General features: G+C 46.5%; 1 protein-coding gene across 7 annotated transcripts in view; it reads left to right on the top strand.

Annotated features, from left to right (window-relative positions):
* Window positions 1–13,479, top strand: part of slc12a7b (solute carrier family 12 member 7b) — a 385,059-nt gene that overhangs the window by 165,534 nt on the left and 206,046 nt on the right. The window contains exon 1 of one of the 7 annotated variants that reach the window (XM_070880504.1): window positions 1,525–1,720. The exons of the other annotated variants lie outside the window; for them this stretch is intronic. Coding sequence (XP_070736605.1) covers window positions 1,633–1,720 — 88 coding nt within the window. The 5' untranslated portion in view covers window positions 1,525–1,632. Of the gene's footprint in view, window positions 1–1,524; window positions 1,721–13,479 lie in introns of those variants that run through there. 7 annotated transcript variants of the gene reach the window in all.

Genomic DNA, 13,479 nt, shown 5'->3' with positions numbered 1-13,479 from the left:
TTCCGAGGGACTGCCTATGATTGATTGGTTAGCAAAACATTTTGAAGGTTCACCTCCTATACCCTCAAACCTCTTGGGCTGCAATTTCTTGCTCTGCCTCTCAAATTTCCAGCAGAGTGAGACTTGACTTGATGGTATATTAATGCTATATTTTGCTCTACTCACCCCAAACTCCTGATATATCCCTCTGGTGCAATGCTTTAACACCACTTTCAGTTGTGTGAAGTAATCTGATGTGCAAATAAAGCAAATCCTAAGTAAATTTGCATTTTCAGCAAAAATACCAATAATAGGTTAATTGGTCACTTATCTCATTGCTGTTTATAGAACCTGGTTATGTGCACATTGATGGCTGTGCTTATCTGTGTAAGTGGCTGCCCTTCAAAAGCAACTCTTTTGTCTTTTAAATACTTTTGAAGATGTGAAAAGAGCGATTACAAATTCTTACACTTCATTTTTTTTTTCTTTTTCCCTCTTCCTCCTTCTTCTCACCCCTTATCTTCCACTCTCCCTCCCTATCTTTCTCTTCTCCCATCCCCTCCTAGGGGTGCCAACTCTGCTTGGATGTATTCTGGGAAGTTTCATGACCCCTGATCTACCAACCCCCACCATTGATCACCTGACACATCCATCCTCTTGGTGCACCGCCTTCCCGCGCCAATTGTAAAGTAAACCGTCTCTTCGTTACCCGATTGGTATTTTCCCTCGTGGCCCTATGATTTTTTTCCTGGGGTGCTGGCGGCAATAATCCGGGAGATTATTCTTTAATTGCTGGAGACTCCTGGGCGGGTGGGAAATTCTACCCCCTCCCCCTTATCTTTCTCTTCCCTTTGACTTCCTCCTCCCTCTCCCACCCTGTCAGTTTTTTTTCTCTCTCCTTTTTCCACCCTCAGTCTTTTTTTTATTGAGGACAGAAATTTAGACCCAGGATCACTTTGAACAGTGCCGGGGATAAAAATTAGCCCGCAGTGCTAATTAACAAAATTGCTACACCTTAACACACCTGTGGCATATCCGTTAGCAGATTTGCATTCCCAGATTATGCATTTACCCAGTGCGCTAGGGATGTTGCCTGAAATTTCCGAAAGGAACAGCCCGTTGGTGATTTTACAGATTTGGTTGGTCTGCCGAGCATTCCTTCCAAATAAAGAACAGCTTCTCACTTGCCAAATTCTGCCATTTAATGAACTGTATGATTTCTTTCCTCTTCTCAAATTCCTTTCTTAAGACGATTCTCTGTATATAAAGTAGGAATAAAAGCAGAATTGGACCATTTTAGATCTTTTAAATTTATATCCATATGGATAGAGAAGGCTCAATTTAAGGCTCAAAAAAGATTAAATGCTTTTTTTCAAATCTTGTGCTCTGTGTATGTGGGATTGTGTTATCCATTTGGTGGTTGGGGCATTGTGATCCAGGCCTGGCCCAGTTGTAGATCTAGAAACTTCGTCGCGCCAGTTTAGGCAGCAAAGCCAGGCCACCTGAAATGATCAGTATAGTGCTTAACCAAGGATGGGTGGAGTGTGGTAGTTGCCATATAAGGAAACGGGTCACATGGTCACAGGTCTCAGCAATAGAACGAAAACAGCAGGTTAGTTGAGCTGAGTCAGAGCAGCACACACATGGTCTAAAATGCCGACCAACTTCACTGTTCTACCAGTGGACGACGAAGGAGACCCGAAGGAGGGGACAAGTCTCGGTGTGGTGAACGACCCTTCCAGTGAGTGTGAGCAAGTTATAAAACAAAACTCTGTGGCTAGAGCTAAAAGCTCATTAAACAATGGGAACAGCAGGTTGCAACAGGCAGGTAGATGGATCCTCCCACTCAGCTAACTTGAGCAGCAGGAATTTTATCTCTTCCCAGAGAACTAGCCAGGTGTGGTTGGCTTTGCTAAACTTCTTTTAAGGGTAGTTGTGCTGATTTTTCAAAATTCATTTGTGAACGGTATAAACTGCAGTGTCTCAATCTTTTGAAGCGAGTTTTCTGGGAACTCCAAACAGAGCTGCACACTTAGAGTTGAGTATCTGTAGTATTTTGCTTTTTGTTTTACCGTTCAGTATCTTTGGTTTTTCTGGTAACTGTGAGCTGATGGTTCCAGTAATAAAGTCAGCAACTAGTACACAATACCGGGGTCTGCTTATTGTTGTGCTTTTTGATGTCTCCATTCTCTGCATTCTGTGCTTGTAAGCCCTCATTTGTTCCTTGTAATCAAAATTATATTATCTAAATACCTTTTAAAGTGTTGGGGCCAGATTCCACAGTTTAAAGTGATAGTGTTTGATTTGATAGAAATAAATTAATTAGTTCCCACAGAAATCATAGAACTAAGCAGCAGGTTAATGTTTGAAGTGACAAAGCTACAAACTCTGACCATAGTGTGTTATACACAGTATTTTGTTTTCATCAAGTTCTGTTTTTGAGATCTGTGTTTAAAAAGTAATCCCCTGTCTCATGTCTTTTGTTAGCTGAACAGCTGTTCAGCTATCGGTTACAAACGTAATTCAAATGAAATGGGCATTGATGCATTGAACAAAGACTTTTGTTAAGAGCGCTATCTTTATTTTGACGGGTGGCATTCAAAAGCAACGAAGTTATGCTTCAGTTGTCCAGCGCCTTGGTCACACCCCATCTGGAATACTGGCCCAGAATTTGCGGTCAGCGGCAAAGCAAAGGTGTTTACGGTTGGTTCCGATGTAAGCTTCGCACAAGATTTCATGTTCGCTGTGTCAAAGTTTGGGTTTTCCAACGTAATGCAAATCAATGGAGTATAGTGGGGATCCCCTAGTGCGAGCTGCTGTAATGTTAACGAGCGGTCCAAGCAGCCAATCAAACCGCAGAATTTTCACACAGCTAACAAGGAAGTGTGGGTAAGGTCTTAAAACTAAATTTTTAAAAAATGTTGGAGAGAGCAAAACAACGATGGGGGCTCGCACGAGGAAAAGACAAACCTGAAATAAAGGTGAACAAACTTTTTTTTACAAAAAAGGATTAAAACAAAAGTTTCTTAAATTTTAATTTTTATTAAAATGGATACATTTGACACTGCACAAATTTTTTTAAGGGTCATAACCTTTGTTTATCAGTCAATATGCTGTTTAAAAACTCAGTTACACCTAATCCAAAAGGTCTAACTTTTAGTGGGGAATTTAACAGCGTGCTTACTGCAGAAGAGCCAAAGTTTTCATCAGTTTCCCTGATTTGAGAGATTACACTGATGGCTCTGTGGTGGTGGTGTGGGGACACATGCAGCTGATGATGTGGAATCTGTATGGGTAGAGCTGCAGAACACCAAAGGGCAGAAAACGCTAGTGGGAGTTGCGTACAGACCACCAAACAGCAGTAGTGAGGTTGGGGATGGCATCAAACAGGAAATTAGGGATGCGTGCAATAAAGGTACAACAGTTATCATGGGTGACTTTAATCTACATATAGATTGGGCTAACCAAACTGGTAGCAATACGGTGGAGGAGAATTTCCTGGAGTGTATAAGGGATGGTTTTCTAGACCAATATGTCGAGGAACCAACTAGAGAGCTGGCCATCCTGGACTGGGTATTATGTAATGAGAGAGGATTAATTAGCAATCTTGTTGTGCGAGGCCCATTGGGGAAGGGTGACCATAATTCTTCATTTAAGATGGAGAGTGACACAGTTAATACAGAGACTAGGGTCCTGATCTTAAAGAAAGGTAACTTCGATGGTACGAGACGTGAATTGGCTAGGATAGACTGGCGAATGATACTTAAAGGGTTGATGGTGGATAGGCAATAGCAGACATTTAAGGATCATGGATGAACTACAACAATTGTACATCCCTGTCTGGCGTAAAAATAAAAAAGGGAAGGTGGCTCAACTGCGGCTAACAAGGGAAATTAGGGATAGTGTTCAATCCAAGAAAGAGGCATATAAGTTGGCCAGAAAAAGCAGCAAACCTGAGAACTGGGAGAAATTTAGAATTCAGTAGAGGAAGACAAAGGGTTTAATTAGGAAGGGGAAAATAGAGTTATAAAGTAAGTTTGCAGGGAACATAAAAACTGACTGCAAAAGCTTCTATAGATATGTGAAGAGAAAAAGATTGGTGAAAATAAATGTAGGTCCCTTGCAGTCAGAATGAGGTGAATTTATAATGGTGAACAAAGAAATGGCAGACCAATTGAACAAATACTTTGGTTCTGTCTTCACTAAGGAAGACACAAACAACCTTCTGGAAATAGTAGGGGACCGAGGGTCGAGCGAGGAGGAGGAATTGAAGGAAATCCTTATTAGTCAGGAAATTGTGTTAGAGAAATTGATGGGATTGAAAGCCGATAAATCCCCAAGGCCTGATAGTCTGCATCCCAGAGTACTTAAGTAAGTGGCCCTAGAAATAGTGGATGCATTGGTGGTCATTTTCCAACATTCTATAGACTCTGGATTAGTTCCTATGGATTGGAGGGTAGCTAATGTAACCCCACTTTTTAAGAAAGGAGGGAGAGAGAAAACTAAATTATAGACCGGTTAGCCTGACATTGGTAGTGGGGAAAATGTTGAATCAATTATTGAAGATGTAATAGCAGCGCATTTGGAAAGCAGTGACAGGATCGGTCCAAGTCAGCATGGATTTATGAAAGGGAAATCATGCTTGACAAATCTTCTGGAATTTTTTGAGGATGTAACTAGTAGAATGGCTAAGGGAGAACCAGTGGATGTGCTGTATTTGGACTTTCAAAATGCTTTTGACAAGGTCCCACACAAGCACATGGTATTGGAGGTAATGTATTGACGTGGATTGAGAACTGGTTGGCAGATAGAAAGCAAAGAGTGGGAATAAACGGGTCCTTTTCAGAATGGCAGGCAGTGACTAGTGGAGTACCGCAATAGATCCCAGCTATTTACAACATACATTCAATTCCTTTGTCTAAATCATTAATGTAATATCTCCCAGTTTGCAGATGACACTAAGCTGGGTGGCAGTGTGAGGAGGGTGTTAAGAGGCTGCAGGGTGACTTGGACAGGTTAGGTGAGTGGGCAAATACATGGCAGATGCAGTATAATGTAGATAAATGTGAGGTTATCCACTTTGGTGGCAAAAACAGGAAGGCAGAATATTATCTGAATGGTGACCGATTAGGAAAAGGGGAGGTGCAACGAGACCTGGGTGTCATGGTACATCAGTCATTGAAAGTTGGCATGCATGTTGGCCTTCATAGCGAGAGGATTTGAGTATAGGAGCAGGGAGGTCTTACTGTAGTTGTACAGGGCCTTGGTGAGGCCACACCTTGAATATTGTGTACAGTTTTGGTCTCCTAATCTAAGGAAGAACATTCTTGCTGTTGAAGGAGTTCAGCGAATGTTCACCAGACTGATTCCCGGGATGGCAGGACTGACATATGAAGAAAGACTGGATCGACTAGGCTTATATTCACTGGAATTTAAAAGAATGAGAGGGGATCACATAGAAACATATAAAATTCTGACTGGATTGAGCCATTTAGAGCCGAGATGAGGAGAAACTTCTTCACTCGGAGAATTGTGAACCTGTAGAATGTTGTTGATGCCAGTTTGTTAGATATATTCAAAAGGGAGTTAAATGTGACCCTTGCGGCTAAAGGGATCAAGGGGTATGGAGAGAAAGCAGGAATGGGGTACTGAAGTTGCATGATCATATTGAATGGTGATGCAGGCTCGAAGGGCCGAATGGCCTTCTCCTGCACCTATTTTCTATGTTTCGCCAGGTGTGCCTACTGCCAAATTAGAAGCCAGCAACTTCTGGCTATGCATGACCGCTGCCTAAAATGGGCGTTATAGGCAGCCTGCAAATGCAAATCGGGTCCTAATGTCGGCTGTAGGACCCAGATCCAAATTGATTATTAAATGGGTTTTCAGTGGTTTTGAAGGCTGCTCCAAACAGAGAAATATTTTAATACTTCAATTTCTGTGGGTCAGGAGTGTGCCCCACCTCCCTTCAAATGAATGAGAGGAAGGTTCAGAACATAGAATCATAGAATGATGCAGAACAGAAGGAAGCCATTTGGCCCAACGTGCCTGTGCCAACTATTTGAAAAAGCTCTCCAATTAGTCTCACTTGCCTGCTCTTTCCTCAGAGTGCTATTTTCTTCTCCAAGTATTTATCCAATTCCCTTTTAAATGTTACAGTTGAATCTGCTTCCACTACTCTTTCCCATAACCGAGGCTGGCACTGCAGTACCGAGGGAGTGTCCTAATGTCTGAGTTGCTGTTCTTCAGATGAGATGTTAAATTGAGATCCAGTTGGCCCTCTTGGGATGTAAAAGGTCCTATGGCTCTACTTGAAGAGCAGGGAAGTGCTCCCAGCATTCTCATCTAACCTTTACCCCTCAACTAACGCCACAAAAAGACACATGAACTGACGATGCTGCTTCTTGTTTGAGGGACCTTGCTGTGCTCAAATTGCCTGCCATATTTGCTGACATAACAATAGTGACTACTCTTAAATAATTAACATTTAAAAAAATGTTTTGTGACGTCTCAAGGATGTGTAAGGTGCTATATAAATGAAGGTTCTTTTGTTTGTTCGTTGATGCCAATGAATCCTCCTGGAGGAGGTGGTGTGAAGGTGGCGTGGACCTATTGAATCGTAAATAAATGTAAAAAAAAATCCAAAGTAATGAGTTCCTCTTTAGTAAGCACTTAAAGCATTTAAAGGGGACACTGTTGGATATTAAAATTAAAGTTAAAATCCTGCAGTGGAGGATGGAATGATCGTGGAATTCAAATTATTCTAGCAAAAGGGAGCCAAAGATTGGCAGCGGCTATGCTCTGAAATTTTTGAACTCAATGTTGAGTCCAGAAGGCTGTAAAGTGCCTAAACGAAAGATGAGGTGCTGTTCCTAGAGCTTCCATTGAGCTTCGTTGGAACAGTGTAGGAGGATGGAGAGGTCAGAGTGGGAATGGAGTGGAGAATTAAAGTGACAGGCGACTGGAAGCTTGGGGTCAAACTTGCGGACTGAACAGAGGTGCTCCACAAAGCGGTCACCCAATCTGCATTTGGTCTCCCCAATGTAGAGGACACCACCTTGTGAGCAGCGAATATAATATACTAAATTGAAAGCAGTACAAGTAAATCACTGTTTTACCTGGAAGGAATTTTTGGGGCCCTGGATAGTGAGAAGGGAGGAGGTAAAAGGGCAGGTGTTACATCTCCTGCGCTTGCACGGAAAGGTGCCATGGGAAGGGGAGAGGGTGCTGTGGTGACTGCGGAATGGACCAGGGTGTCGCGGAGGAAGCAGTCCCTTCAGAATGCTGAGAGGGGAGGGGAAGATGTGATTGGTGGTGGGATCATGCTGGAGGTGACGGAGGATGATTCGTTGAATGTGGAGGCTGGTGGGGTGAAAGGTGTGAGGACAAGGGGAACACTGTCATGGTTCTGAGAGGGAGGGGAAGGGGAAGGGGTGAGAGTAGAATTGCGGGAAATAGAACAGACTCGGTCGAGGGCCATGTTAACCACGGCGGAGGGGAATCTTCTGTGGAGGAAAAACAAAGACATGTTGGAGGCACTAGTGTGAAAGGTGCCGTCGTCGGAGCAGATGCGACGGAGACAGAGAAACTGGAAGAATGGAATGTAGTTCTGTGGGGTGGGAGAAAGTATTGTGTTCCTAACACAGATGAGGCTGCACACAGGGAGGTTGAAGTAACAGTGACCTTAGTCTTTAATAAGACACTCCAGAGTGAGGAACAGGCCTTGGGGGCCGGCTTATATACAGTGCTCCCAAGGGATGCTGGGATCCCTTGGGACTTCAAGGGATGAGCTCCCTGGTGGCGGAACATGGGAGTGCATGCTTTACAGATACTCAACATCACTCCCCCCTCTTTCTCCCCACCCCCCCCCCCCCCAGGACCCCAAAGTCAAAGTGAAAACTATTTACAAGGTGAGGCAGTCGGGAGCCTTTCTTTCCCTGGTGGACCGCCTCAGTACAAATGTCTGTTCTGGTGTATTGGTTGTGCCCTCACTGGGCTGGTGTGTTTTTGGCCCTGCAGGGCTGCTAGGTGAGCCTGGCCTTGCTGGGCTGTTGGGCGTGATGGGTTCGATTTCCTGGTCCGGGGTGGTGGTGTTGATCCTTTGGGTGTGTGTTGTGGGCTCGAACAAGGTGATGTCTGTTGTGGGTTGTTCAGGGCAGTCTGTGAACTGCAGCCTTGTTTGGTCCAGGTGCTTTCTGCAAATTTGTCCATTGTCTAGTTTGACTACAAACACCCTATTCCCTTCTTTAGCTATCACCGTGCCCGCAATCCACTTGGGACCATGTCCATAGTTTAGCACATACACGAGGTCATTTAGATCAATTTCCCGTGACACAGTGGCGCGACCATCGTTTATATTTTGTTGTTGCTGCCGCCTGCTCTCTACCTGATCATGCAGGTTGGGGTGAACCAGCGAAAGTCTGGTTTTAAGTGTCCTCTACATGAGTAGCTCAGCCGGGGGCACCCCTGTGAGCGAGTGGGGTCTCGTGCGGTAGCTGAGCAGTACTTGGGACAGGCAGGTTTGGAGTGAGCCTTCTGTGACTCGTTTAAGGCTCTGTTTGATTGTTTGTACTGCCCGCTCTGTCTGCCCATTGGAGGCTGGTTTAAACGGGGCCAAGGCGACATGTTTGATCCCATTGTGGGTCATGAATTCTTTAAATTCGGCGCTGGTAAAACATGGCCTGTTGTCACTGACCAGTATGTCAGGCAGGTCATGGGTAGCAAACATGGCCCTCAGGCTTTCAATGGTGGCGGTGGCGGTGCTTCCCGACATTATTTCACATTCAATCCATTTTGAAAAAGCATCCACCACCACCAGGAACATTTTATCGAGAAAAGGGCCCGCATAGTCGACATGGATCCTCGACTGTGGTCTGGAGGGCCAGGACCACAAACTTAGTGGTGCCTCTCTAGGCGCGTTGCTCAACTGAGCACATAAGCTGCATTGCCGTACACAGGACTCTAAGTCAGAGTCGGTACCGGGCCACCACACGGGATCTGGCTATCGCTTTCATCATTACTATACCCGGGTGTGTGCTGTGGAGATCCGAGATGAACGTCTCCCTGCCCTTTTTTGGTATCACTATGCGGTTACCCCACAACAGGCAGTCTGCCTGAATGGACAGCTCGTACTTTCGCCGCTGGAACTGCTTGATTGGCTGTTACATTTCAACGGGGATGCTGGCCCAGCTCCCATGCAGTACACAGCTTTTTATTAGGGACAGCAGAGGATCTTGGCTGGTCCAAGTCCTAATCTGGCGGGCCATGACAGGTGATTTATCATTTTCAAACGCTTCCATGACCATTAACAAGTCTGCGGGCTGCGCCACCATCAAGTTTGCAGGCTGCGCCATTTCCACCCCCGTGGTGGGCAATGGTAGCCGACTGAGAGCATCCGCACAGTTCTCTGTGGCGGATGGTATAGTTATACGCTGATGGCGCGAGTGCCCACCTTTGTATGCGGGCTGAGGCATTAGTATTTATCCCCTTGTTTTCAGCGAACAGGGATGTGAGGGGCTTGTGATCGGTTTCCAGCTCAAATTTGAGGCCAAACAGGTAGTGATGCATTTTCTTTACCCTGAACACACACTAATGCCTCTTTCTCAATCATGCTGTAGGCCTTCTCTGCCTTAGACAAGCTCCTGGAAGCATTGGCGACAGGTTGCAACTTCCCCGCAATGTTGGCTTGTTGTAATGCACACCTGAGTCCGTACAGCGACGCATCACATGCTAGCACAAGTCTTTTACACGGGTTATACAATACAAGCATAAAATGTTTCTGGCTTTCTCAAAAGCAAATACTTGTTTTTTTTCCCCAATACCCAGATCTCACCTTTGCGCAATACCACATGAAGGAGCTCTAAAAGGGTGCTTAACCCCGGTAGGAAGTTACCAAAATAGTTGAGGAGTCCCAGGAACGACCGCAGCTCTGAGACGTTCTGTGGCCTGGGCGCGTTCCTGATAGCCTCTGTCTTGGCGTCTGTGGGCCGAATGCCGTCCGCCGCGATCTTTCTCCCCAAAAACTCCACTTCTGTTGCCATGAATACACATTTCGACCTCTTCTGCCGCAGCCCTCCGCGATCCAGTCGCTGGAGGACCTCCTCCAGGTTTTGTAGGTGCTTGGCGGTGTCCCGACCCGTGACCAATATGTTGTCCTGAAAGACCACCCTGTGTGGTACCGACTTGAGTAGGCTCTCCATGTTTGTCTGGAAGATCGCTGCAGCCGACCGAATTCCAATCTGGCATCTGTTGTAGATGAACAGTCCCTTGTGCATGTTGATGCAGGTGAGGCCCTTCGAAGACTCCTCCAGCTCCTGCATCATGTAGGCCGAAGTCAGGTCAAGCTTGGTGAACTTCTTGCCTCCTGCCCGCGTCGCAAATAGCTCGTCTTCCTTAGGTAGTGGGTATTGGTCCTGTAGCGAGAAACGATTAATAGTTACTTTATAATCGCCGCAAATCCTGACCGTGCCATCACTTTTGAGTACTGGAACAATCGGGCTGGCCCACTCGCTGAATTCCACTGGGGAGATGATTCCCTCGCGTTGCAGCCTGTCCAGCTCGATTTCCCCACACTCCCTCATCATGTGAGGTATCGCTCGCGCCTTGTGGTGAATGGGTTGTGCCTCTGGGACCAAGTGGATCTGCACCTTCACCCCAGAATAGTTTCCAATGCCTGGCTCAAAAAAGGGAAGGAAATTTGTTAAGAACCTGGGTACATTAGGCCTCATCGACATGTGATAGCGCTCTGATTTCATCCCAGTTTCAGCGGATTTTGCCCAGCCAGCTCCTTCCAAGCAGTGTGGGGCCATCGCCCGGGACAATCCAGAGTGGCAGTTCGTGCACCGTGCTCTCATAGGTCACTTTGATCAGGAGATTCCTCATGAGGCTGTAGGTCGATGCCCTTCAGACTGTGAGGTGGACCGCTCTCCTTTTTGCAGCGCTTCCTTCTCCGTCCAGCTCGTTGGCTACAAAGTACTGGTCTAGCCATTCGACATAAGCTTATAAGGGGCCAGCTTATATACCGTGCTCCCAAGGGATGCTGGGATCCCTTGGGACTTCAGGGGATGAGCTCCCTGGTTGCGGAACATGGGAGTGCATGCTTTACAGATACACAACAGAAAGTATAGTCCAGGTAGCTGTGGGAATCAGTGGGCTTATAGCCTATCCCCAGAGATAGAGACGGAGAAGTCGAGGAAGGCAAGAGAAGGAAGGGAAGTGTCGGCAATAGACCATGTGAAGGTGAGGGAAGGGTGGAAATTAGATGCAAAGTGAATGAAATTTTCACATTCTTGGCGAGAGCAGGAAAGGGCACCGATACGGTCATCAATGTACCGGGAAAAGAGGTGAGGGAGGGGACCCGAGTAGGACTGGAACAAAGAATGTTACACATATCCCACGAAAAGGCACGGCATAGTTCGGACCCTTGCGGGTTCCCATAGCAACACCTTTTAATTTGGAGGAAGTGAGGAGTTAAGGGAGAAGTTGTTCAATGTGAGAACAAGTTCAGCCAGGCGGAGGAGGTTGGTGGTGGATGGGGACTGGTTGGACCTCTGCTCGAGGAAGAAACGGAGCGTCCTCAGCCCATCCTGGTGGGGGATGGAAGTGTAGAGGGATTGGACATCCATGGTAAAAAGGCGACGGTTGGAGCCGGGAAAATGGAAACTGTTAAAAGTGATGGAGGATGTCGGAGGAGTTGTGGATGTAGATGGGAAGAGAGTGGACAAGGGGAGAAAAAAATAGAGTTGCGATAGGAAGAAATAAGTTCTATGAGGCAAGAACAGGCTGAAACGATGGGTCTACCGGAGCAGTCCTGTTTGTAGAGTTCTGACGAAGGATCATCGATCCGAAACGTTAACTCTGCTTCCTCTCCACAGATGCTGCCTGACCTGAGATTTCTAGCATTTTCTGTTTTTATTCCAGATTCCAGCATTTGCAGTATTTTGCTTTTGTGTTATAATCTAAGCTGCTTTCTATCTCTTTTATTGCAGTGCCCAAAAGCATAGTTAGCAGCAGTGGTGGTTCAGAAATTGCTGAAGGCATGACTATTATTTTCTATGTGGACTTTAACCTTCCAGCCGATTATTGTCCCTTTTTATAGTCCTGGTAACAATGGTGTTTTCACTCGGGTGAGTGGGGTGATAGCATCTCCCGGGTAATTGCCGCGGAAGTTTGGAGGCCAGTGTTTCGGCAGCGCTGCGCCCCGCGATTAAAGCCCCGGGCCAGTGCTCACCTAGTGATTATGTAATCGGTGTGCGCACCAATCCTGTGGGGTGTGAAGCTGGCAGACATTCGCTGCCGGTGCGCCCCTGTAATGACTCAAGAGTCTGGTAAACTCGCTCTCGGGTGCAACCTGACCCAAGAGTGCCAGCGTGTCAAAGACACCCAGCTTATATATAGGTGACCAAGCACACATGCCACATGTGTACAGCCCGATGACCTCTGGTGTCTGGTGACCCCCAAGCATTAATACATAACAGCCCCTTAAAGGGGAGCCGCCGTTTTACTTTGTCGACCGATTCTTGCGTTGGCCCGACAGTGGCGGCCCTCGCATTGATTGGGCCGCTATCATGCAGCCCCGCACTCTGTTTTGGGTGCCGGGTCACTGGCCCAGTCGATTGTGTCCCTGGCAGCTCAGTGGCTGGGCACTAAACGGCCTCGAGAGCGCAGGGGAGGGGTGTTGTCGCGCTGGGCTCCTGAACATGAAGCTGCACTCAGCACGGACCCCGCCCCGGGAGCGCTCCTCCAAGGAAATAGTGCGCTGGAGACCGCCCTCCGCTTCCTTTTGAGGGGCGCATGTGGCCAATTTCACGTCGGGGGCGGGACTTCCGGGCAGGAGGATAAAACTCCCTGCTTCGAAGGGTAATTTCAGCCCCTTTGTTTTCTGACATCTGATTTGGTACATTTATTGGCAATTTGGAGCTGACTGTAATTGAGTGTAAATCTGTAAATCTGTTGCCTTTCTCTGAATTCTTTGCATCACTTAGATCTTCACTGTTTCCACCTAAAACAGTAATTAATGTGCCATCATTATACAACAAAAACTTGCCTTTATATAGTGCCTTTAACGAAGTAAAACATCCCAAGGTGCTGCCCAGAGCATTATCAAGCAATATTTGACTCTGAGCCACATTATGACAGACAACCAAAAGCTTGGTCAAATGGAGGATTTAAGGAGCTTTTTAAAGGAGGAAAGAGAGGTTTAGGGAGGAAATTCCAGAGCTTTCGGCCTTGGTGGTGAAAGGAACGGCTGCCAATGGTGGAGCAATTAAAATTGGGGATGTGCAAGATGCTAGAATTGGAGGAGCGCAGAGATTACGGACGGTGGTAGAGTGGAGGAGTTTAGAGATGGGGAGGGGCAAGGCCATGGAGGGATTTGAAAATGAGGTTGAGAATTTTAAAATCGAGTGTTGGCGGACCAGGAGCCAATGTAGGTCGGAGAGCACATGGGGGATGGGTGAAAGGGACATGGTGCGAGTTAGGATATGGGTAGCAGAGTTTTGGATG

Source organism: Pristiophorus japonicus, chromosome 5 (assembly GCF_044704955.1).
Source record: "Pristiophorus japonicus isolate sPriJap1 chromosome 5, sPriJap1.hap1, whole genome shotgun sequence".
Taxonomy (NCBI): domain Eukaryota; kingdom Metazoa; phylum Chordata; class Chondrichthyes; family Pristiophoridae; genus Pristiophorus; species Pristiophorus japonicus.
The sequence above is the reverse complement of the archived record's forward strand: the minus strand, read 5'-3'. Positions and strand labels throughout refer to the sequence as shown.